The sequence below is a fragment of the Octopus sinensis genome, linkage group LG6 (assembly GCF_006345805.1).
Source record: "Octopus sinensis linkage group LG6, ASM634580v1, whole genome shotgun sequence".
In the NCBI taxonomy this organism is placed as follows: domain Eukaryota; kingdom Metazoa; phylum Mollusca; class Cephalopoda; order Octopoda; family Octopodidae; genus Octopus; species Octopus sinensis.
This window is the reverse complement of record NC_043002.1, coordinates 106036260-106063172: the sequence shown is the minus strand read 5'-3', so window position 1 is coordinate 106063172 and position 26913 is coordinate 106036260. Positions and strand designations below refer to the sequence as shown.

The window sequence follows — 26913 nt, the reverse complement described above, 5'->3', positions numbered from 1 at the left end:
TGCAGTTTCTGCTTGCCAAATTTTGCTCATAGGGTATAGGTAAAAAATGCTGTATGTATGCATGTGTGTGTGTATATGCATGTTTCCTCATGTCTTGAAATCATGAGTGTTTTAAACGAGTGTCACCATGATACATGATGTCATTTGTTCCCAGTCATCATCATCATCATCATTTAGCGTCTGTCAAACATGCTGGCATGGGTTGGACATTTTGACCAGGGTTGGCAAGCTGGAAGGCTTCACCAGACTCCAATCTGATTTGGCATTGTTTCGATGGCTGGATGCCCTTCCTAAGACCAACCATTCTGAAAGTATAATGGGAGCTTTTACGTGCCATTTGCGTGACACTGGTATCTGTCACAACTGAGATTTTACTTGGCTTGATAGGTCTTCTCAAGCATGGCATAATGCCAAAGGTCTTGGTCATTACCTCTGTAAGGCCCAACACTTGAAAGGAGTTTTTCACATGCCAATGGCATCAGCCTCTTTGCCTGTATGAGGCCTAATGCTCTGAAAAACATGTCTAGCCATGGGGAAATATTACTTTGTTTGGCATTAGGTGAGGGGTGGTGACAGGAAGGGCATCTAAACTCTACCTAAACAAATTTAGTCTGACCCATGCCAGCAAAGGAAAATGGACATTAAAATTGACGGTGACCTAAAAAATCCATGACACAACGGTTGGCAGAATCTACTCAATAGAGTTAATTGACTTGCAAGAAGTAGCAACTAAATCTCAAATTACACACTATTATCTTACACAGGGCCTTAAAGAAAACTTTTGCAAAGTGAAACAAGACTATTTTTTAAACTGGGGAGCATGGTTTATTCTAATTTTTATGGAGGGTTTTTTTTTTTTTTTGTCATATTCACAGACCTCTAACCAATGTACTGGCTGTCCCTCATCTTGTGTGGGCCCTATTCTTACAAAGGTGAAAGCATATTGTATAACAAGGTTTATTGCCTCAAAAACAAAAAGGAAGGTCTCTGCTGAAATATTTTTGATTAAAGATAGGTCTGCTCATTGAAGTCTGACCTAAGGCTAAACAATACCAACATATTCACTATCAACTTTAACTAGATTCACTACCACTCCTACTACTACTACTAGCAGATGTTAATCATAACAGCAGTGATAGGTGGTGGTGGTGGTGGTGATGACAGTAGCAGTAGTGTTACTAGTTGGTGTAGAGGTGAGCTGCAATGGCAGTGATAGTAAATATACTTGTGTGTATATCAAATATATTTGCATGGTTAGTTATAGTGGTTTAGCCTGGAGCCAGCTCTGATTAAGCAGACATATTGATCAAAGAAGGTATTCAAGCCACAACACTGTCTAATGTGTCTTTTCTGTATTCAGCCCAGCAGGGTATGATAAGATATAGTTGCTATTTCTAGCAAATTGATCGACTATGTAAGGGCTTCACATTGGCTCACGTTAGTAAATGTAAGAGGCAATAAAATCAGTAAGGTATGTAGAAGTTAGTAGTAGTAGTAGTAATAATACACTTGTAAGCAACTACATCACAATCCCACCACACAGACTTCTTCAAGACTTACAAGAAAATCGGCTTACCTTGCCATATTGGTTAAAGTAATTTCTGACATCATCAACAGTAGTAGATGCTGATAATCCACCAACAAATATTTTCTTTGTACGGGTCACCATCTGAAAAAAGAAGACAAACATTATTATAAAATGCATTTGTGTGTGTGTGTGTGTGTGTGTGTGTATAGTAAAAAGCATGGTAATATTTTAACAATTTTGATAAGATTACTGGTGGGATTTTCTTTTAGTATTGCATAGACTTGCATATTTTTTGTATAAGCTCCAACATGTTGATTGCTATAGTAATCCCACTGGTTATTAAAATAATTAACTGATTAATAAATGTGATACCACTATCATTATTCCTTTCATTGCTTTTATATATATGTAATAAATAAAATGTACATTTGTCACGCACACATTTGGTTCTAAATCTGTTTTTCCATACTTGCATGGATTGGAGATACCATTGAGGCATTGTTTTACAGTCGGATACCCTTGTCATTAATCCTTATTATTTATACTGAGACAGTGCACATGGAATAAATCAGAGATCTGTTTACTTATCTTTAACATAGACTTAGCCTTGCTGTTAGTAAATGGCATGTTTCTCTTGGCAGAATTAAATGAAGAATAACTTGACAAGTTTCACAAATCATTACCGGCAAATCAATCATAATTATGAGAGAGCAGCTTACAACTATTTACGGATATACTTGTTACTCATAAATAAGCATTTTTCATGAGCAGTTGTAAGCTCCTCACTCTCTCAGTCTGTTTCTCTGGAGAACAAACAAAAACTGATGTATGAGCTGATAATGAACGACCAAGTGAAACTACTCAAGCTGTTCTTTGGTTCATTCTGTAGTAAGAGTACTACGACTTAACTATGGGATGCATTGGTATGGCAAGACTAAATACCTACAACATAAACTTATGATTTAGATGTGTATTCCACAAGCCACAGTGCAAGCGATCTATCAAGAGAAGTAATTCTTAAAAAAAAAAATGAAAAAATACAGATACTGAATAGAGAACTATTTAGCTTTCAGCCAGTCAAACATTCTAGTGCTGGTGGTATTATCAAATGTACAAAGTTTGTGCTGAGTGAGTGATAGGTAGGATATCCATATACCATCATTGTCATTTAACATCTGTTTTCCATGCTGGCATGGATTAGACAGTTTGACTGGAACTGGTAAACCAGATAACTGTACCAGGCTCCAGGCTGATTTGGGATTTCTACAGCTGGATGCTCTCCCTAATGCCAACCACTGCAAAACTGTAGTGGGTGCCTCTTATGGGTCACCAGCACGGGTGCCTTCTATGTTTCACTTGGCTTGACGTGTCTGCTATGAGCCTTATATGTGCAAACATTGCTGTGTGGTTAAAAGGCTCACTTTGCAATCAAGTGGTTTCGGGTCCCCACTGTGCAGCACCTTAGGGAAGTGTCTTCTTGACAGCCAAGGACTTGTGAGTGAGTTTGGTAGACAGAGACTATGTGGAAACCCGCAATGTGTGTATGTGTTTGTCCCCAATTGTAACTGGGCAGTGTTGGATTGTCTGAGTTACGTCCCCTTAACTTAGCAGTCCAACAAAAGACACCGTTAAGTATCACGCTTAATTTTCAAGTACATGGGTCTATTTGTGTAATTAAACGCTTCATAGCAGTGCCCTGGCATGGGCACATAAAAGTACAAGATATGGTAAAGTGGTTAAGAAGATTGCTTCAACATCCTCTTGAAAGGTCTTGAGTTCAATCCCACTCTACAGCTCATTGAGCAAATGTTTTCTACGACAATTACGGTTTGATCCAAACCTTTCCAGTCACATGGAGAGACATAAATTGATGGAGCGTACCTGAGTCTAGTTTGGGTTTTTCTCCTATCACTTAATATTAGTACTTTTAAAATAAACTACTGGCCTACAAAAATGAAATATATATAGTGAATAAGCAAAGATAAACAGATTGCTACGTTATAAAGTAAAATAAGAAGACATGAAAATGGCGACCGAGGTATACACAAAATACATAACAAAGAGAACACAAGCACTCGTAGATGTAAACACATGAAGGTGTAAATGAACCTAAACGCATTGTAAACGTGTAAATTAACAATGTAAATACAAACATTCCGGCGATCTTTCGTCTCTAGTAGACCTTTCCGTCGATTACACAACATACTGTCTGTCTCCCACACCCCATCAAACACACACACATGTACATCAATGCTCCCATGCACGGTAACTTCAAAAGAACTTCCCTCGTCATACAATCGCTTTCTCTTAGTCTCTTTCGCTCTCATTACTTCAAAAGTTCCCGCAAGCCCATATGTAAAAAAAAATTTTTTTTCGGAAATCGACGGAAAGGTCTACTAGAGACGAAAGATTGCCAACATTCCCAATAACCAATGTAAATACAAACGGATGTAATTATCCATGTAAATAAGTAAATCACATGTTAAACTCCTATAGGTGTAAATTACTGATATGAACACAAACATGTATAGATATCGTGTTTAAGTGTACTGCATTAATAATCTGGTTAGGTTTATCAGTATAAACAGATTAAGGAATAATTAACCTGAGAGGTTATATAACTGTCACCTAAACTAAGTTGGGTTTTATTATTTAGTAATTAATGAGATTAAATCGATAATAATTAGAAAATAATGTACAAATATTTGTACAAATGTACAAATATTTGTACAAATGTACAAATATAAAGACATAAATACGTGAGCAAGATCATAGAAATAAATACCAGCAAACGTACAAAAACACATTTAGACGCATACAATTATACAAATACGAAAACACATTTACAAATATCTACACGAATTCACACAAATATGCAAGTTAAAAGTATTTAACTTGGCAACATATTAATTTTTTTCTTTCTTTCTTCTCATGGGCTATTATTTTTTACGAGGGAACTAGCGATAGTCTGTGAGTAGTTAGTGGAAACAAGTAGAAAGCCAGCCATTAGGCACCATCACTCCCTTCCTTCTGATGAAGGATTCTATCCAGGCCATTAAATTATTCCTCTTCCTCAATAAATCTTTTTTATTCCACTTTGGAACGTTGATGCTGCCCTTGTTTGTAACAAAGTCACACACAGTTTTATATACTTAACTAACAGTATCGCCCGGCGTTGCTCGGGTTTGTAAGGGAAATAACTATATAAGCATTTTTAGAGAGTTATAGCCAAAAAGTAGCAAAAAAATGCATTAAAAATGGAAAAAAAATTATGGTAAATTTTTTTTTAAATCGTTGACTCATCGTAGACATTTTCAGAGAGTTACTTCCCTTATATAATAGCGAAAAAATGCATTAAAACAGAAGGGCTCGATATGAATCACGACTATAAGATACCCGGTTTTGGTTAAACTGCACCGCAAAATGTGGGAGTAGTTAGGAATCTAAATCGTAGAAGACAGACACACAACTTGACTTTTATATACTTAATATAACAAACACACATATACACGCACTTTAGTGATGTAGTGTGCTTGAAGCACTGCAGAATGTCAGTGTAATAGAAAAGCAATGCAGATGAATCACTAAACAACGTTGGTCTTAATATATTTTGTTAAAACCATTTAATGAAGTAAGACATTACATTTTTTTCGCCCGCCAAATAAACCGACGTCCTTTGTGTAAAAATGTTTCGCGCAAACTGACGTTGACAAGATGCGAAACTGAAAGATACCCGGTATTAAGGCAGTAAAGAATGATAAACCAAACATACATATGGGGGGGGGGTTATTGATTAATATTGATTTTAGATTTTGACACAAGGCCAGCAATTTCGGAACAGTGGGTAAGTCGATTAGATCGACTCCAGTGTTCATCTGGTACTTATTTTATTGACCCCGAGGGAATGAAAAGCAAAGGCGACCTCACCAGAATATAAATTTGTTAAAAAATGTATACTCTTTTACTCTCTCTTTTACTCTTTTACTTGTTTCAGTCATTTGACTGCGGCAATGTTGGAGCACCGCCTTTAGTCGATCAAATCGACCCCGGGACTTATTTTTTGTAAGCCCAGTACTTATTCTATCGGTCTTTTTTGCCGAACCGCTAGGTGGCGACGTAAACACACCAGCATCGGTTGTCAAGCAATGCTAGGGGGACAAACACAGACACACACACGCATATATATATATACATATATACGACGGGCTTCTTTTCAGTTTCCGTCAACCAAATCCACTCACAAGGCTTTGGTCGGCCTGAGGCTATAGTAGAAGACACTTGCCCAAGGTGCCACGCAGTGGGACTGAACTCGGAACCATGTGGTTGGTACGCAAAAAATTACTAAAAAAACTTCCGAATTTATCAATTACATGTTTCTTCCCATTGGCAATGTCACAGCATGGCCATCGTCAACAAGTTGGCACAAGTAAAAGTTTAATTATCTGTAGGAAATTTGACATTATCACCTTAGTAGCTTTTTTTTTTTTTTTATTATTTTATATAAATTCTTTTGTTTACTTTCGTCATCACCGCCAAGGCCATGTTCAAGAACCGTGTTTATTGTAAATTATGTTCTTCCAGGTTAGCTTTGATGGAGCAGACAGACCTACCTTTTTTTCTCTGGCGTGTCATTCAGAAAGTTTGATGATCGAAATTCAACAACCTTTTAGAAATAACAACCAAATCACGCTATTAGGGTTTTTTAAGTAAAAGTTTAACTGATTGGACCATGGGCAGACGTTTTGCTTTTTTTTTTTTACAGAATCCACCATTTTCTAGTACAGAGATTCGGATTCTGCAAAAAAAAATCGTCATTTAAAAATTTAAACTCCCCCTCCCCCAATTTTCACTTTTTTCAGCAAATTTTTTTCTGAAAAAAAAAAAAAATTTTGTAAAATTTAAATTTAAAAAGAGTGAAAATTGAAGAATTGGGGTAGGGGTATCAAAATTTTAAAATGCCGTTTTTTTTGTTTTTTTTTTGCAGAATCAGAATCTCCGTATTCGAAAATGGGGGATTCTGTAAAAAAAAAAAAAAAAAGGGAGGGGGCGGTCCACATTCTTTACATTTGTCTGGACAATGTAGGAGCTAATGCAGAATTGCACTTCTTGAAAAATGCATTTTTGGAAACAAATTTTTCCGATTCCTACGTAAAGTTTAGTAAATATCAACCCACTCCCCCAATTTTACATTTTGAACTTTATCAGCCATTTATTTATTTGTATATTTATCCCTATCCGTTTATTCATATATATTATTATATATATATATACTAGCAGTATCGCCCGGCGTTGCTCGGGTTTGTAAGGGAAATAACTATATAAGCATTTTTAGAGAGTTATAGCCAAATAATAGCAAAAATGCATTAAAAATGGGAAAAAAATTATGGTAAATTTTTTTTAAATCGTTGACTCATCGTAGACATTTTTAGAGAGTTACTTCCCTTATATAATAGCGAAAAAATGCATTAAAATGGAAAAAATGATGGTAAATTTTTTTTAAATCGTAGACTCACGCTAATACCCAGAAGGGCTCGATATGAATCACGACTATAAGATACCCGGTTTTGGTTAAACTGCACCGCAAAATGTGGGAGTAGTTAGGAATCTAAATCGTAGGAGACAGACACACAACTTGACTTTTATATATAAATATATATATCACTGTATCTGAAGCAAGGTGAAATTTGAAAAATTTAAAATTTGGGAGAAGGGGATGTTGAGGTGGGGGATTTTAAATTTGGAAAAGGTGTTTTTTTTAAAAAGTTTCGAAAAAGTCCAAAATCTTAAATCGGGCGGGGGCGGATTTCAAAAAGTGATTTTTTTTTTGCATATTCGTAATCTCCAACATCTAAAACATAGAAATCATAAAAAATTTCTTTAAAAAAAAAAATATGCATTTTTTAAGGAGAGGTGCGATTCTGTATTAGTCCCCAAATTAGTCCTACATATCACCAAAAAAGACTGAATGGTGCCGGCTGTAATGCCTTTGATTATAAATCTGCGAGTCTGTGCCGTCATGGGCGCCCCAGGACGAAATGTCACTGTGTGTGTGTGTATAAAACATTTTATCGAATTCGAGAAAAAAAATGTCACAAGAATATTTCAATAACTGGCTTTAAGTGTTTTGGATGGAATTTTGGAAGAGGATGGGAGCAAAATGTAAAAATAAAAAATGGCGTGGGGAAGAGAAATCACTCAATTCCTTGGCTCCGTTTGCATTCTCATTTAAAGATATTGAATAAAATGGTAGTTATTTTAATATATATTGTTGTAAAATTTTCAGTTAAGTGATGTAATATTATCCAATTAAATAATATTACATTTCTTTATTTGTAGTAATTAAATGAAACAAGATAACGAAAACTGTGACCGTTTCCATCCACTATTTTATTATTTATTCATGGTACGTCTCCTGTTAAAAAGCCATGACTTATTTATTATATCGATCATGTTTAAGAGGCTGATAGAAACGTATTGGGGGATATAATCGTACCAATTTGATGAAATTATGAATGATAAGAGAAGGGACAAAATTTCATGTAGTATTTAGTTGTAATGCATGAATCTTCGTGTCGCCGATGTCCACTTAAACTTTCATACTTCTGAGATCGAAAACAATAAATAAATAAAATTAAGAAGCCATGGTCTGTGTTTTGGATGAAGATGCCTCATACCTCATAGGAAATGAAAAAGTTACAGGAGTAAAGGAGGAAGGAAGGGGGTAAATAGAAAAAAAAAATTGAAATTTTGAAAGAGAATTTGCTTTCAGAATCGATTGTAATTTCCGTTATCTGAAACAGGAATACTATAAAAAATAATATCAGTGATAATAAATAAAAAGAATTTTTTAAATGTAAAAGATTTCCCATGAGGTGTGTGGGGTGCAGTGCCTAATCCGAGCTTCGCTGAGGTTAGTAATGGATCGATTGAATCTAAACTAAAAGCAAGGAAGATTAATTTAAATAAGGTTAGTCGATGGAAATTTTTGTTTCTTAATTAATTATTTCTTAATAATTGGAGAATGTGCATATTCTGTTCAAAAGTAAGATTATCTGAGACATTAAACACAAGTATTTATTGTATTCTTTGTCACTGCAAACGTGTCGTCTGCTTCTTGGGGCTCGAAGAAAAACTGAGGGGCTCAGCTTCTATGAACCGTTTCTGTTATTTTCTTCATAATTACTTAATAACGAGCAGTATCGCCCGGCGTTGCTCGGGTTTGTTTCGAACCCTTTAGAATTGGAATTTTTGAAAAGTAAAAATTTTGCATCATGTAGCTTGTTATTCTCTTTTCTGGTTGAAATACACCGAAAAATGGCGAAACAGCAGTCAAAAAATCGTAAAAAATAGGGATTTTCATAGAAAATTTTTGGTGTTAACATGGTCCGATTTGAATTTTTTCTTCTGCGAGAGGAAGAGCAAGCCTTCTTCTATCATACTCTCAATTTTGGTCAACTTGCGCCTCAGGGTCTCGAAGGAGATAGTGTTTGTTAGTTGAAGGCTACCAAACATGATCGATATAATAAATAGGTCATGGCTCTTTAACAGGAGACGTACCATGAATAAATAATAAAATAGTGAATGGAAAACGGTCACAGTTTTCGTTATCTTGTTTCATTTAATTACTACAAATAAAGAAATGTAATATTATTTAATTGAATAATATTACATCACTTAACTGAAAACTTTACAACAATATATATATTAAAATAACTACCATTTTATTCAATATCTTTAAATGAGAATGCAAACGGAGCCAAGGAATTGAGTGATTTCTCTTCCCCACGCCATTTTTTATAGCGGTAATTACGATTCTGAAAAAAATTTATTTTTACATTTTGCTCCCATCCTCTGTGGTAACAGCTCTTCCAAAATTCCATCCAAAAAACATTAAGCCAGTTATTGAAATATTCTTGTGACATTTTTTTCTCGAATTCGATAAAATGTTTTATACACACACACACACACACAGTGACATTTCGTTCTGGGGCGCCCATGACGGCACAGATTCGCAGATTTATAATCAAAGGCATTACAGCCGGCACCATTCAGTCTTTTTTGGTGATATGTAGGACTACTTTGGGGACTAATGCAGAATCGCACCTCTCCTTGAAAAATGCATATTTTTTTTTTTTTTTAAAGAATTTTTTTATGATTTCTACGTTTTAGATGTTGGAGATTACGAATATGCAAAAAAAAAAATCACTTTTTAAAATCCACCCCCGCCCGGTGGAATTTTTCGGAATTTTTTTAAAAAACACCTTTTCCAAATTTAAAATCCCCCACCTCAACATCCCCTTCTCCCAAATTTTAAATTTTTCAAATTTTACCCTGCTTCAGATATAGAGATATAGATAGATATGAATAAACGGATAGGGATAAATAGACAGTATTCAAATCGGACCATGTTAACACCAAAAATTATTTACAACAAAAAGGTGCTTTTTTTTCTATGAAAATCCCTATTTTTTTACGATTTTTTGACTGCTGTTTCGCCATTTTTCGGTGTATTTCAACCAGAAAAGAGAATAACAAGCTACATAAATACAAAATTTTTACTTTTCAAAAATTCCAATTCTAAAGGGTCGAAAAGAAAACAAGCCCGAGCAATGCTGGGCTATACTGCTAGTTACTTAATAATTCTAGCAATTAACTGATAAGTAAGATTAGCTGAGACATTAAACACAAGTATTTGTTGTATTCTTTGTTACTGCAAATGTGTCGTCTGCTTTTTGGTGCACGAGGAAAAAACTGAGGAGTTCAGCTTATATGAACCGCTTCCGTTATTTTGTTTTCATAATTACTTAATAATTCTAACAATTGATTGATACTGGTGCCGTCTCTTCGGTTTCTTCAGACAGTAACACTTCAGTTGAGATTAAAAAGAATCTTCCTAATACTGCCTTGCGCTTTAAATTTGGAGATGAAGGTCTAAGCTTCAATGGCGACATTATTCCTTCGTGAAGCCGTGGCGTCGGGTATTAGTAATTTTGAGAAGGGTATAATTACTGAAGCCTATCCACTGTTGGTCTATTTCCTCATCTTTCTGTAAAATGCATGTTATTTTTTAAAAAAAGATATAGGTACATCCTTGACGAAGTTCGAAAAATAAAGTTTCTGTTTTGGAGGCGCTTCGGATAATTCCTCCCGGCTTCAATCACTGTATTTTTTACGGAAAACTTTGCCAGCATAATTATGTAATATGTATTGAATAATGAAATTGTTTAGCATTGCACAAAAATTTATTTCAGTGAATTTCTCTGAGCAAAAACAAAAAGGTGGTGAGTGATTCAAGTTACAGCACAAGCAATGAATGTTTCTTCCTTTCCGGGTAGTTGGGGATGAAACTATTCGAAATTCCATGTCCCCCACCCAAATTTTAAAAATAATTTATTTACTTAGGTTAAAAAATTATTTACTTTGCTCAAAAAATATTATTTCATTTTCTTTGATATGTATTCAGCCTTGAAATACAAACATACGAGCAAGTCGTTGTAGGATCGACTACTTACGACTAGCTTGCGCTAGTAGTACCAGGATAATCATAATCTACACCCCCAAAAACGTATCTCGGAAAAATCAATAAGAAATATGCATTTAACGAAGGATGGAAAGTCGGAGTGGGGATATTTAAAAAAAGTTTTCAATTTTTTTTCCTTCATATAATTGTTATCTACATTATCTAAAATGTATTGCAAAGAAATTTCACTGGAAAATACGTATTTTATAAAGTTTATAGAGAAGTAAAATCAGGTGGTGAGAGGCACAGTTTTGTAAAAAAAAAAAAAATGCCATTTGAGAGAAGTAAAAATGTACAAGTCATGTACCTAATAGTTTACTATTATATAAGTGACTGTTACCTTTCCCTAAAATCTACAGCCTTATATCTAACTTAGAAATCAATAACACACATTAAAGTGTGCATTTCTTTTTAATCTGATTTTTGTTCCACTGGGTATAACAGCTGATGATCAATATACTACTACTATTAATAGTAATGATAATAATGACAATAATAATTACCATAATAATGATTTCTAACATCAATAATAATGATTTCAATGATAACAGCAATAAAAATAATATGCCAAATTTGTTTATTGATTAAAAACTATAAAACACACTGGAACTAGATCTGAGAAGAAAGAATTTAAATAAGCCATAGATTGTTGTTGGAGAGGGAAGCTTGGTGTATATAATCAGATATGTATGGTGGTTGGAGTAGTAGTAGTGGTGGTGGTGCAATTAATAGTACTGCCATATATGGTAAGGTTGTGATAATCAATGAGGTAAAAACTATTAATTAGTGGAAAATTGTAATTGACGACTTAACTAGAGGGTATTGATAACATTATCCGCACGAGTAAACACACGGCATATATATTCCATGTGAATACACATGTGTGAGTGCACGTTATATATTATGTGTTTGTGTATGTATGTACAAGTTTGTAAGCGAGAGTGTAAGATAATATTACATGTGATATATTTGTTTAAACCGAGATTCTCCTTGCTTCTATTGTTTCATGCTTCCCGATTTTTTGTCAGTGGAGTATAAATATATTGCATATATGTTGTCACACATGGCTGTTTGAATTAAATACACTTCAAGAACGAACGCAAGTACATTATATATATATATATATATATATATATTATATATATATATATATATATAGTGTGTGTGTGTGTGTGTAAGAAAGTCTGGCGTTGATTTGCCGTGAACAATAAAAATAGTTGAAAAAAAAACTGGTCGACAGAAATGCTGGTAAAATTTTCCAAACGAAATAGAGACGAACACATACGCTTCATACATACAGACATATGCCAAATTTGAGATTTAGCATTGGCCTCATTATTCATTCAGTCTTAAAATAAAATCAACAAGAAGTGGGTTAATTAATAAGAAGCTGGATACAACGGGATCAACCCATGCAAAAGGGTTATGAAGAAAAGAAAAATTTTTAAAAAAAATTATGAGTAGCAAATATTAATATAATCTGTTAGAAAGACAGGTAAACTTTCAACTTACAGCATGTTGATGTAATGGAGATGTGGCAATAGAGGAGGGGTTAGAGGGTAAGCTCAGTATAGGACTGGATAGAATAGCGCCGCCACTAGCAGTAGGGTGGAGTTGGTGGGGTAGTTCCGGCATCGGAGTAGGAACGAGATAGGGCTTATTGTCGATGAGAGGGCTTGGGAGAGCATAGTCGTTGCCCAACATCAGAGGAGGCGGTTGCATCATCTGAACGGGTCGGGGAAATCCGAAAGTCATCCCTGCGTTATCGTCCGAGATTGGTAACCGAGGGTAGAGTGAAACTGGTGCTGGGATGGCTCCATATGTAGTTTCGCAATTAGGAGTTACGAACAGAGGGTTCTGATGGAAGTTAACTCGTCTCGTAGGGTCAGTTCTCATGGGTAAAACGTTGCTATCCATGCTAACGGGAAGTGGAAGAGGAACAGCACTTGCTGATGGAGTCGTTGTTGTTTGGGGTGACTGTGATGGAAGTGGAGGTGGCGGAGGAGGTAGCATTACGTTAGACGTGTAACCACTTGGCCTTGGTTCATGATACCCTAGCATGGTATTTAATGGTAACTGGGATTGTACCTGTGTAACAACAACAATTGGTTGCGAATTATTCTTCTCATCTCGGACTCTGAATGGGAAAGAATCTGGCATTCTATCCCTTGTTACTTCTTGAGTGTTATGTCTGAGTGTTGGTAAAGCCGGGTGGCCCACACCTTGTGGGAAAGTCTGGGTTCCACTAGAAGTAGCTTCAGCACTCGTGTGGTGGTTTGGTTCCTTATTAATAGTTTCCATCAACCTGACTTTTTTTTATCACAGGATACCGAATTGTCGATAATATCAGAATGTTTGAAAGCCTTCTCAGTTCTCGATATTTTAGTTTCAACTTAAAAAATATATGTATATAAATCTTCGCGTTTTCTACAAAATATATGGAGAGAAAAAGAGGAAAAAAAAGAACAAAATAGTTGGATGGATAAAGCAACTAGGTAGAAGTATTTGGACGGAATGAAAAGGCTACGGGATTGTACCATGTGATATATGGGGGAAAGGGAAGGGGCCACACCTAAAAATATAAGTAAGATTATTCCTAATCAGCCAACTGGACCTTTAATTCTATTGGTCAAAAACTGGACTGAATGGTATTGTAGTGAGGGGTGAAAGATGAATAAATTGTTTTTGTAGAATAGATGTGGTTAGAATAGCTTTGGGCTGGGGTGGGGTCAGTCTTGGCGGTAGCAGAGATGAATAGTGGCTGGGGTGTATTAGGGGTGGAGAAGAGACGACCAGTGGTCAGCATGTCGGTTAGGGAGATTAGAAAACAGCCCCATTAACACTCCTTGAAAATATTTTTGTTTTCAAGTTCTGGTTGTTGTGATGATAGTGGTAGTAGTCGTAGTAATACGTACGAACAAAATAGTAGTGCTTGTTTATGGTAGTAATTGTAATTGCTGTGAATATTTAACTGCAAGTTAATCCTGAACAAGTAAGCCTATGGTCAAAGGCATTCTAGTTATGACCATCCATCCTTTTTCATTCACTCTACATTATGCCATGTACTCTTTTCATGAAAGAGTTCGGTGCACTTTGAGATAGTCGTACTTGCTATTACTAACAAGATTACTTCGTTGGCATGCCCTAAGTCAACCTTGAATGAACAAATATATGGTCAAAGAAATCTCAGAATAGCGGTGCTCTAACATGACCGCAGTTCCACGACTGAAACCATTAAAATTTTTTTTAAATCACATTCTTTTTATATACTAAGGAATGCATTGTTCAATATATCCTTGTTTAAAAGTATAAAGAGTGATTTGCTGCAGATATGGCTGCTATATATAGCAAGTCAAACGACCACGTAGGGATGCTGTCCTTGTGTCTAGTAGTAGTATTCTAACCACTACTGGTAGTTGTAATAGTGAGGAGTGGATCAAGATGGTAGTTATGGATGATCTATTTGCGTTGACTGTGTTAATAGTGATGATGGTGATGGTAACTGATTGTCAATAACAGAATAGCTGAACTGCTTAGGACATTGACACTGGTCATGGTGTCGTAGCTGACAGGACAGGTAAATGTGTGTGTGTGTGTGTGTCTGAAGAAACAGGAAATAAGAGAGAGAAATAGCAGGTGTGGGTGATTACAAGGTTAGAGTAATAAGTAGGTGTTTATGTTGTTATTGAGTGGGCTGATGGTAGTCATTATGGCAATGGTAGTTAAAAGTAACGTTTACAATTACAGATAAGTAAATCTAAATTTTAAAGAAATATTATCTAAGGGGTAAACACCCTCAACATATCAGTGTCTATGAGTGTGTATGCTGTGTTTATATAATTTATTCATCCTTCTTTCGTTTTGCTCTTTAACTCCTGGTGCAATCATGGAGACAGATTCATGAATATGTCTTGTGGGGTTTAAACTTATCAGAGAGAGCCCTTCTCTATTCAAGATCATAATTTCTGTGGGGCTCATGCAAGCATTAAAAAAAAGTAGATATTGAAACAATGATTGTCTATTGTGGCATAATCAAGTATTTTAAAGAAGTCCTTGAGTTCCCCATGTGACTTCATGCACATGTAACTTCTAACATACCATGGATTGACCAAAACTGCATAAAAGTGAGGTGGAAACTTTTTGGAAACCTGATAAATGGACTGCATGTGTAATTCAGATAGTCAGCCTTGCTGATTCTACTGTGGATTCCATAATGGATATACATGTGGAATACTAAGCCACTTCCATTATAATCCAATAAGTAGGTAGCTTAACTGAAATACTCATGGTAGAAACAAAGGGAGTAGCCATTTGTGGTTGAATTTTTTTTTAATGTCCTTTGAAAGTTTGTAACATTTTTATAGTTAATTTTTCCAAAAATTGTTATGAATTTTGTAATTGGCATGAAAATAACATCTATATAGAAGTTAAATACATGTATGTATACACACACTACCCACATAGATGCAATCAACTGAATGATCACTAAATTCTAACTTCCCTATTGTATAGAGAAATTATATTATGTTCCAACCTAATGTAGAAAGAGTGGAACATGATATCTCAATGATTCAGAAACACATGCTGTTGTATAATCCCAGCTCTCATTAAGGAGCCTTATTATCAAAGTCCTTGCTATGACCATCTCGTTGTTTAGTCATAATGTTTCAAGGACTATATGGTTCAATGTATCTTTTATTGTTACTATTTAGCTAGATTCAGCAAACTTTATGCTCAAATGCATTCCAGCTATGACCATCTAATGTGCCTTTTCCATACTTAAAACACATTATTTGAAAGTGATTTTGCTGCTGTTTCATCCATGTAGAAGTCAATCATTGGTTTAAAGATACACAATGGAGAGAGAATAAGGGAGATAACATCAAACAGGAATATCATTGAAATAATTTCGAAGGAATATTAAGATGCCACCATGGCTTGATTTGCCAGGCTCTCTTAAGAGTATTAAATGCTGAATAAAGCTGAGGAGTCCCCATAATATATAAGGCATTGATACATGTGATGGTCATGCCAGTCTCAACAGCAATAAAAATGTGAGTTACCATTAAGATTCAAAACTAAATGTCTGAGGGAAGTTGTACATGGTTGCTTGACATGCTAAAAATAACAGCTGAATCTCCCTTAACCCACACTATAAAAGAAAACATTGTATAAGGTGATCCAAGATTCACTATCTAAATAAATGAAGAGATGGTCTCGGCTGGAAAAACAATTTGGTCATAAACCCACTGTATCATGATTGACCTAGAGCTAAACAGCAAAAAAAATTTTTAAGCCATAATCATAGTGCACTACAAGCCAAAAGGGGCAGCCTTCTTCATATTACATACCCCTAGGTATACTATATCTAAATAAACACACATGGCTGGAATTTTGGCTGACCAAGGACAAACAGACAAGCAACAAAACACTACATCACCTGACAGTAACATATATCAAATCCCATTAACCTATATACAACATCAGAGATACGTTCACTCAGGTAGAAGTGATGGGGCAGTCTACTGAACAAGAACAGCAGGAAAACAAAATAGCAGAGAGGCATAGGATAGGAAAGCAAAAGAAACCTTATGGTTACAGGAAGCGCTGGAACAATAAATTTATTAGAGTGGAGTGGTGTGGGAAGGGAAGGAAAGGCAGACTTAACAGAGTAGTAGGGTATTTGTTTATTGAAAAAGGATGTTGTTGGGTACACATACAAACAGGTACACACGAAGCATCTACACAGACACACCTGGGTATAATGTACATATGCTCATACTCAATCCTGAATAATACATTATCCCTTGTCTATCTCTTACATATCTATTTCTGTGTGTGTGAATTTTGGAGTTATTTGAAAGGGATTGTAAGGTTAGAATATTTACTAATAAACAGTGCTCAAAATTAAAACTACAGTCAAAACTAAATTCATAACACATGCACAGATATCTTGCACCAAGTAAACATTTTTTTTGTTTTTTATGAAATAGTTTGCCTAGATGCCAACATAGCTGAGCAGTTAAGTAGTTTGCTTTACAGTTTGTCATATTTCAGGTTCAATCCCATTGATCCCATTGTGCAATATCTTGGAAGTTTGGACAAGTGGCTTCTTCTATAGATTAGGATTTACAAACATCTTGTAAGGGGAATTCAGTAAATGGAAGCTGAGAACTGTGTGTGTAAGGTACCACAGCACGATGGCTTCTTAGGCAAATGACTTCTACTGTATAGCCCTTGGATGACCAATGCCTTCTGGGAGAAATTGGTAGGCAAAAACTGCATGGAAAACTTTTGTGTATGTATGTGTGTGATAAGTAATTTTTGCCTATGTTTATTCTTGAAGGATAATGCAAAACTGGTGTTCTATGAAATGAAGTCTCTTGCTATGGTTGTTCTAGACTAAGGTACAGGTACTCTCTTGAACACTCTTGCCATTATCCAATGCAGTGAACTAATGATTCATTGAAAACCTGTATCCAACAACACAGTTGTTCATTTACTGCAATATAATAAATATATGAATTAGGTGTTGTGGCTATGGCTATCAAAGTTTGAAGACTGCGAAGATTGATGAAAAACATGGACTGGGAGGGAGATGTTCCAGTAACAATAGACAGGAGAAAGCTGTTTTAGGACCTGGCATTGGGAGCGTAACATCGTATGGAAAGAAGAGGAAGAATTAATCAGAAGTGCCTATGTGGAGCTCGCATTAAATACCTAGAGTAGTCATTGTTTAGTGCCTGGGTAATTTTAATCATGCAGACCAAAGACATTATAGCGGTAACCCTCCTATCTTTTTCCTGTGTGCAGAGAGCTTAGGATCACATTATCCAAGAATCTTTCCTTAAGAAATATGTGACTTGAAATATTTGACTGCTATTTTCAGCAGATTGAATAACTCTGTAGGCTCCTTCATTTGTCTCAAATAACCATAACAATATGTGTATCAGAGAAAGAGAGAATCAGCTGATGGTGATAGTACAGTACAATACTATGCATCCATAGTATTGTCTGTGTGTATATGTACTGTGATGGTTGTACTGCATAGTACTATATACATATAGTATTAAAGGTCTGTGTTGTTATTTAGCCCAAGTTGTGTACTAATTGAGCATATCTATGCTCAAAGACATTTCAACCATGGCCATCACATTTTTTTTTTTTCAGCATGCACATCATCAACATTGTTTAAAGTCTATTTTCTATGCTGGCAAGGGTTGAACATTTGACAGGAGCTGGCAAGCCAGAGAGCTGTCCGGACTACAATTGTCTGTTTTGGCATGGTTTCTATGGCTGGATGTCCTTCCTAATGCAAACCACTTTACAGAACGTGCTGGGTGTGTTTTATGTGCCAGTGGCACATAAGATAATGTGCTCTTCCTTTTCTAAGGCATCAGAGAATGATGTCAGCAATTTTGTTGCTATCTCTTGCTGATCAAGTGATTACAAACAGGTGATGCAACAATACAATACTAAATAGCATAATCTTACATGCTTGTTGTACTTGTTTGGCCCTAGGTGAACTTTGTTCCAGCAGAACTATCAAATGCAATCCAACCATGACCACACTTTTTTCAGACATTATATAAACAATTTATTTTTTTGTTGTTGAGGGAGAGTTAGCTGCTATTTCTGTTATTTAAAGATGTTGCCATTGGCCTTTGTGTTTGCTATGTTTGCATGCATGTGTGTGCAGCTGGGGATGCAACAGTGTAGTACTAACATCTGTTCAATATTTGTATTGCTAAACTGTACACAACATACTTGTACTATTCTGTATGTGGAGGTGTACATGTGTATGATGGCATGCATACATACTTTTGTGCATATGTACAGATTATGTCAGTGTAAATATGTACATACATTTGTGTATGTGCACTCCCACACAAACATATATAACCATTATATGTGTACGTGTGTGTGTATTTTGCAGGTTTTAGTGACTTGACTATGGCTATGCAAGGACACAGCCTCTGGTCAACCTAAAAATATGGTAGAAGACACTTGTTCAAGTACTGTACAATGAGATTGAACCTGAAACTACGTGGTTGAGATAGGAAACTCACACTTATAATATATATATATATATATATATATATATATATATATCCTCAATGTATGTATATATTATGTAGTGTTGTTGACCTCAGAATTAATTATTAACACTACCAGTGTTGCTGAACACTGGGTCTTTAGAATTTGTATTAGTTTTTACCGCATTCTTTGCAAAAAATGTTTTCGCTTTTTTCCTAGCCCTCCTCTGGAGAGTTTTATCTTTTAGTAGTAAAACTGATGATGGTGCTAATGAAAGTGGTGTCGAAGTTGGCAATAGTTGTGTTGATGGTGGTGGTGGAGGTATTAATGGAGATGATTGATTATGATGATAGTTATGGTGAAGATGACTACAATGATGATAGTGATGATAAGCATGATTACCATGAATATCACTATGATCATTACCATCATCATTACCACCACCATTATCATAACCAACATCATCTACCATCATCCTCTCCTCCAACCCCATGCTAGCAGAGAGGAACCCACATCAAGAACACAAGTTTCACTGTTATTGATTTCAGTCTTACCTAACGAACAGTTTGTTATGTACAGGTGGATGGTGGGGAATATTAATAGAGATGGTGCTGTGGTGGGATGGAGTTGGATGTGAATAGAGGGGGAAGTACAGAGGTTAGAGAGAATAAGAGTAGTGACATGTGGGTGGTGGTGGTTGTGTGTGTGTTTGAGTGATCAGTTGAGAGAAGATAGGGAGGAAATAGAGTGGGATAGAAGGTAGGTGTAGACAGTGGGAGGGGGTTTGCAGGTAAGATGGGGATAGAGACAACCTCTGCACCCACTCCCCAATATTATTGTCTCTACTTCTAACCAATGCAGGTCTGTTGCACTGGAATATATGATGCTGCACTAACTAACCTTGTATGGAGTACTGTACACAATTGTGCTGTGTTAGTTAACACACACACACTCGTCACATATACACACATACACTCAGTGTCACAGATGCATGCATCCATATATGTATACTCATCCACACTTTCCCAATTGTGCTATACATACATTCTAACCTCTTGTTCACAACACATATATACTACATTATACACACACATATATATAAATAAATAAATAAATAAATAAATATATATATATATATATATATATATATATATATATATATATATATATATATAATCATTAACGTCTGCCTTCCATACTGGCGCATGGGTTAGTGACATATGTACATATACATTCTCTCTGTCTCTCTCCACTATATTACATAATTTTTAAAGTGAAGAAAACCATATTTTCCACCCATACTGCACACACACACACTGCTTCTCATGACTACACACACTCATATAACATCTCGTGCTTTACACATACACAGAACCCATACTGTACACAGCCTCTCCTGCAACATACTTCATTTTCTCTATGTGTGAACTTGGAGCTACACAGACACACACATGCTCACACTAACCTCCCCAACATACACATCCATCTACCCTGAGTTACATACAGAATCCCTTCCATATTTCAGTCTTATACTCTACACACGATCTCTTACACTCAGAGCTTCACACACATATACACACTCTCACTGTCTCTCACTCTTTTCTCCACCCTGAGTTACAGTACTATCTCTCCTCCACCCCACTTCTGCCCTCTATTACAGAGAAACCCAATCAATAGCTTGTTAAGAGAACAGTGGATGGGATATATAGAATAAGTGAAGTCAAAGGAACAGGGTGGCAGCAGTGCAGTGTAGGATGGGGTAGGATAGCAGTAGCAACAACAAAAACAACAGGGTGGCATGTGAAGAGATGAAGTCGGTGGTGTTGGTAGCAGCAACAACACAGTTACCATTAGAAAAATAAACATCAGTAGATACATATAAAGACACACACACACACACACGTTCATACTTATGTATGCATGTGTCTGTTTGTGTGAGTGTATTTGTGTTTGTGTGTATGTACCTGTGTTTGTGTATGTGAGTGTATTTCTACATGTGATGTGTCAATGTATGCACGTCTCTTTTTGAAGTGTGTGCTTCTATGTATGTGTGCATAGGAATACACAGTTCATATAAAGTATTACCCAGATTAGAGGATTGAAAGACTGGGACAGGTGTAAACTATTTGTGTATGTACATTCATATTACATATGCACAAACATACATTTATACCTATTACATAATATGTATGCCTCTGTGTGTGTGTGTATTATATATATAATACTGGTGCTGATGCCACGTAATAAGCACCCAGTACACTCTGTAATAATAACGGTAGCTGTTAAGGACATCCACTCAGAAACCATGCCAGAATAGACAATGGCACCTGGTGCAGACCCTAGCCTTACCAGCTCCTGTCAAGCTGTCCCACTCATGCCAGCTTGGAAAACATTAAATAATGATGATATATGTAACACAAACACACCAACATATGTATATATACATGCATACATATATATATATATATATATATATATATATATATATGTGTCGTTAGCCAGCTGGAGGAGATGTCTTCCAGGGGCTATAAACAACAGTAGCATTGTCCATATGGGTCAGCCACATTTAGGTGGCAAATATACTTCACAATGTCATGCTGCTACTGTTTACATCTTACTCAGAAATTATTATATATATATATATATATTATATATATATATATAATATATATATGTGTCGTTAGCCAGCTGGAGGAGATGTCTTCCAGGGGCTATAAACAACAGTAGCATTGTCCATATGGGTCAGCCACATTTAGGTGGCAAATATACTTCACAATGTCATGCTGCTACTGTTTACATCTTACTCAGAAATTTATTATATATATATATATATATATATATATATATATATATATATATATATATATATATATCAATAATAAATTTCTGAGTAAGATGTAAACAGTAGCAGCATGACATTGTGAAGTATATTTGCCACCTAAATGTGGCTGACCCATATGGGACAATGCTACTGTTGTTTATAGCCCCTGGAAGACATCTCCAGCTGGCTAACGACACTGTCTGTGACTGATCAGTATTTGTAAAGGGAAATCATTGTTCCAATCTCTAGCCTTACGTAATACACACAGGTCTGTGTGTATCACGTAACATATTCTCCTTTCTTATTTAACATATTCTCTCTCCTTTCAGATTCACACACTTAGTGCAGCAGTCCTTCAGTTTTTCTGCACTCTGTAAAAGAAATGAGGGTTGGGCTTCTAACCAGGCCTTTTGTAGTACACTTAAAATTAGGAACTTTTCAACCTAACCACTATATATATATATATATATATATATGTGTGTGTATGTGTGCCCATTATGTTTGCATACACATGTATATACATATTCTTGCACATAACACGTATAGGCATACATATGTACATACACATGTATGCACATATTTAAATATACATAAATATGTATATATGAGGCAGCTGATGATGGAGGTATGTTGGATTGTTGGTATGGCTGTTTTTGTATATATGGAATAGTATAACAGCCTTTTGATATATATATATATATATATATATATTATATATATGTGTGTGTGTATCTATTTATGTATGTATATATATATATATACACATAGATGTTACACGCATATACATATGGGCATGGCTGATGCCAGTACCATCTAAATGGCACTCATGCTGGTGGCACATAAAAAGTACCATTTGAGTGTGGCCAATGCCAGAGCCACTTGACTGGCACCCATGCCAGTGGTTGGTAGAAAGCACCCACTACACTCTTGGAGTGGTTGTCGTTAGGAAGGGCATCCAGCTGTAGAAACCTTACCCAATCAGGCTGGAGCCTAGTGCAGCCTCCCAGTTTACCAGTTCTCAGTCAAGCTGCCCAACCCATGCCGGCATGGAAAGTGGATATTAAACCATAATAATGAAACAAAAGCAAGAAAGAAACAAAAGACAAATTGCACGAACATGTATGGGCAGGAGGTGCAAGTGTTGCAGGCTTGCCCCCCCCCCACCCACACACACACAGACACACACACCGGCTAGGCGTGGACATGCATGGAGATGTGCGCGTGTGCATGTGGAGATATGCAGTAGAGGTGCAAGGTGCAAAATGGCTGACCGTTGGTGGGGAGAGACACACAGGTGGGAGGGAGGAAGGCGGGGGACTGCTGGTGCGGTCGTGGGGGTATGGCGGGGGAACTCTGGCCGAGGTGGGATTGAGATTGATGTGAGGGATAAGTAGCACTGAGGTGGGGTAGCACCAGGTGTGTGGTGCGTGTGTTTTTGTTGGCTGAACTGGCGGGGTGACCATTCCTAAATGCAACAATATATATACACACACATACATACATACACATATTTATGTGTGTGTGTTGTGTGTGTGTGTGAGAACATACTACATATACATGTTACATGTACATACTACATACACACATCCATTCACTTAAATATGTATGTATATATATATATATATATATATATATATATATATACACATATATATGCACTCATGCATACACACACAATCACAGAAAAATATACATTCATACATATAGACACACACATCTAGCCATGAATCCATACATACACCCATCCATGCATTCAACATTCTTTTTATGTGCTTTTCCTGAATTCAGTTATAATATCTTGTGTGGAAGTACTTTACAGATATTGTTCCAGTTGCCAACTCTTATTCATTTTTCAAGTAAGGAGGTTTCGTTTTTTGGTCTTCAAATATTGAAACCAACAAAACTGCTGCACTATATTATGTATTGTCTACAGGAGACATATACAAGCATCACTAATTTTGCTCAAACAGTGTTGGTATGAGCTCAAGAAGACACTTGCCCAAGGAATGACACACAAACATTTATATACTTACAATCACGTGCATGTACAAATATGCATACATATGTAGACACATAAACTCACATATTTTATAAATACACAACGGTAAATCATATGTTGGTAATGTTTATCTGTATATCTATTTATGACACATCAAATACTATCACCTTTTGTGTCCCCTTTTTAAAGATCAACTCTCATGCTAATCAACCATACATCAGCATGGCAGAACCAAGACTCCACCAGAGAATACAGCTATGTGGGTCCCCAGAGAGTTATGACTATCTGCACCTATGGTAAATATTCTCAGTACATTACAAGCAAGATAACTACTGAAGTGGCAATGTAGGCTTCAGTCAGAGTATATATAGTGTAAACAATCCAGGGATGGAACTCTTGTCTAATCACTATACTACAGTTAAAAACTTTTATTGGTTTATGTTAGCTAGTAGGTGTGAGTTTGATCCTTTGGTCAGTCAATTTACATACACCCTGGTTCAAGAATAATGAACTAGCTGCCACACAAGTGCATTAGACAATACCCCTGGTATGGACAACAGAATGAGAACAATCTTCTCCAGTGAGCTAAATAAAAGTTTAGTTTCAAATTCCAAGAATATTACTGAATATGGGTGGCATCTAAACAAGGCCAGAGAATGCAGTGGCCAAAACACTGTGATTATAAGAATCAAGTTGACATTAACCTGAATATATTAGTGTAAAGTAATAATTCCACATCACAAAAATTCAGAGGAAATTTCTACACACACACACACATTTATACTACATACCAAAAACGGATGCTTATTGTAGTATAGATTTTACCAACTATACACCCATCTCATGTAAAATATGAGATACTCACATATTGGTGTATATATATATATCTTAATGTATATACAACATCAACAGAGCAATGATGGATGCCAAAGTGTGTTCCAGACAACCTAACATGTCGGAAATCTATTCAGATCTGTCATATTGCCATATAAGGAATTGGTGAGCTGTTGATTTGGGGTGGGGAACACAACACATTGGAGCAAATACAAACAGAGGCTCACCTGAATGTACGCACACATACATTATAATTTGTATACGCATATTTGCACACAGACTCTTGTGTGTAGGTGTGTATGTGTGAGTAAGTGAGTGAATGAGAGAGTGTGTGAATGTATGTGAGTATGCATGTAGTTGGCCTGTGCATGCATAACAAAGCAGCCTGGTATATACACACAGGCAGACATATGTGTAGAAGCCTTCTGATTTTCCTAGTATAAACAGAAGTAAATACACATAAATACACACACCTGCAACACAGACACTCGTATGTATGTGTATCTCACATATATAAAGATACACACATTTCCAAATACTATACATATACTGATATTTCATGTATACACATAAACGAGACACATACACTCACCTACAAAGTAAAAGGATGATATTTATGAAATCAGAAACAACCAAAACATTTTTAGAGAGTGTTTTGCGTGTGGTGTGAGTTAGTATGTGTGTATATAACTTCAAGAATGTACTGAATTCACATCATCATCATCGTTCCAGGAATCATTTTTCCAAGCAGATGTACACACCTCAGATACTCTGGGCCTCAACAAACACAGATGTGCATATGTACACACACACACAGACCTTTGTTACTAGTATCATCATCATAATTATCCCTTAATATCTGCAGTGCAGTTGTATAGATGATGGTAATCATGGCTACAAGCTACACAGCTACTTAAAACAATTCAGACCATTATGTCTCTTATCTTTTGAAAATTCCTGTTACAAACTTTGGCATAGGAGGCAGAAAAACATAAGAGGATTGGGAGTATCAGTCATATCTCAACACTTGCTTTCTTAAACTCTTGTATCAGGGTGGCAACAATTCAATATTTTAAGTTCTGTAATTGTACAATTAAGGTGGTGAATTGGCCAAGTCTTTAAAACAGTATATACATTGCCTAGCATTATATGTTTTGACTCTCTGCACTGTGAGTCTACTTTGCTTTTCAGATTGATAAAGTATCATTCCTCTATCTCTTACTGGAAAAAAATTCAGCTATATTCAGACCTGGTAAAAGATGATCTCTGGTAGTTCTCAATATGTTCCCAGACATGCCATTTGTCATGACAGTACCATATGACTCCATCAAGAATTGAGGGCCTAGATACACAGAGAATTGTACCACTTTCACCTGTGAAGTTTATTAAACAGGCCTAAAGTTGACCAAGAATTTTTGATAAAATATTTAAGTATATTTCTAACATAACAGGAATAACCAAAATGCTACACCCAAAGTAGAGCTGCCTCGATCAATTCATTAATCGATCAACTAGGAATACTCTGCAAACCCAGCAAAATGACTAGATATGCAGGAAGACAACTAAAAATACAGAATAGGCAACTGTTAAGGTGGTATTGCTTGCTGCATGGACTTGACTTTGATAGAATATATAAAAAAGATAACAAAAGACTGAAAAACTAAAGCTTGGTGTTCATTAATTACTCTTTTTTAAGCATGGCGAACATCATGTTGGAGCATTGCCATATAAAAGAGACTTATTTAATGGTTAAACAAATATTTCACACCTTAATGGTAGTTGCAGGGTGTCTTTGAGATTCTCTTACTTCCTTAAACTAAATTTTCTTTTAACAGTTTGTTGTGGTTCTCTCAGCCTTAATAGAAGTTTAAGGCTGGTTGTACATACAAACTCCTGAATGCTATTGACCTAGTTCTCATCACTTGATTTACCAGAAATTTAGAAAAAAATTTGAAATGCAGAAACAAAGCCTAGAATCATAAATTCTTGAAGTAAATCTAACAAAAATAAGTTTTAGCCAGCTAAAAAGAAGACAGGACTCTATTACCATCAGGGAAATGGTTGTGCTTGATATGCAGAAAAAGGACAGAAATTCTATGTTGTGTACCCAGTGCAAACCTTCGCTGTACAAGCATTGTAACTGAATTAGAGGCAGACATGGAAAGAATAAGAAG

The 26913-nt window shown here is 35.9% G+C and overlaps 1 protein-coding gene across 1 annotated transcript in view; it reads right to left on the bottom strand.

Moving 5' to 3' along the window:
- Positions 1-26913, bottom strand: part of LOC115212906 (RNA-binding protein Musashi homolog 2) — a 217096-nt gene that overhangs the window by 110663 nt on the left and 79520 nt on the right. Inside the window, exon 4 of the mRNA XM_029781723.2 lies at positions 1577-1669. Within this exon, the coding sequence (XP_029637583.1) occupies positions 1577-1669 (93 nt within the window). The remainder of the gene's footprint in view (positions 1-1576; positions 1670-26913) is intronic.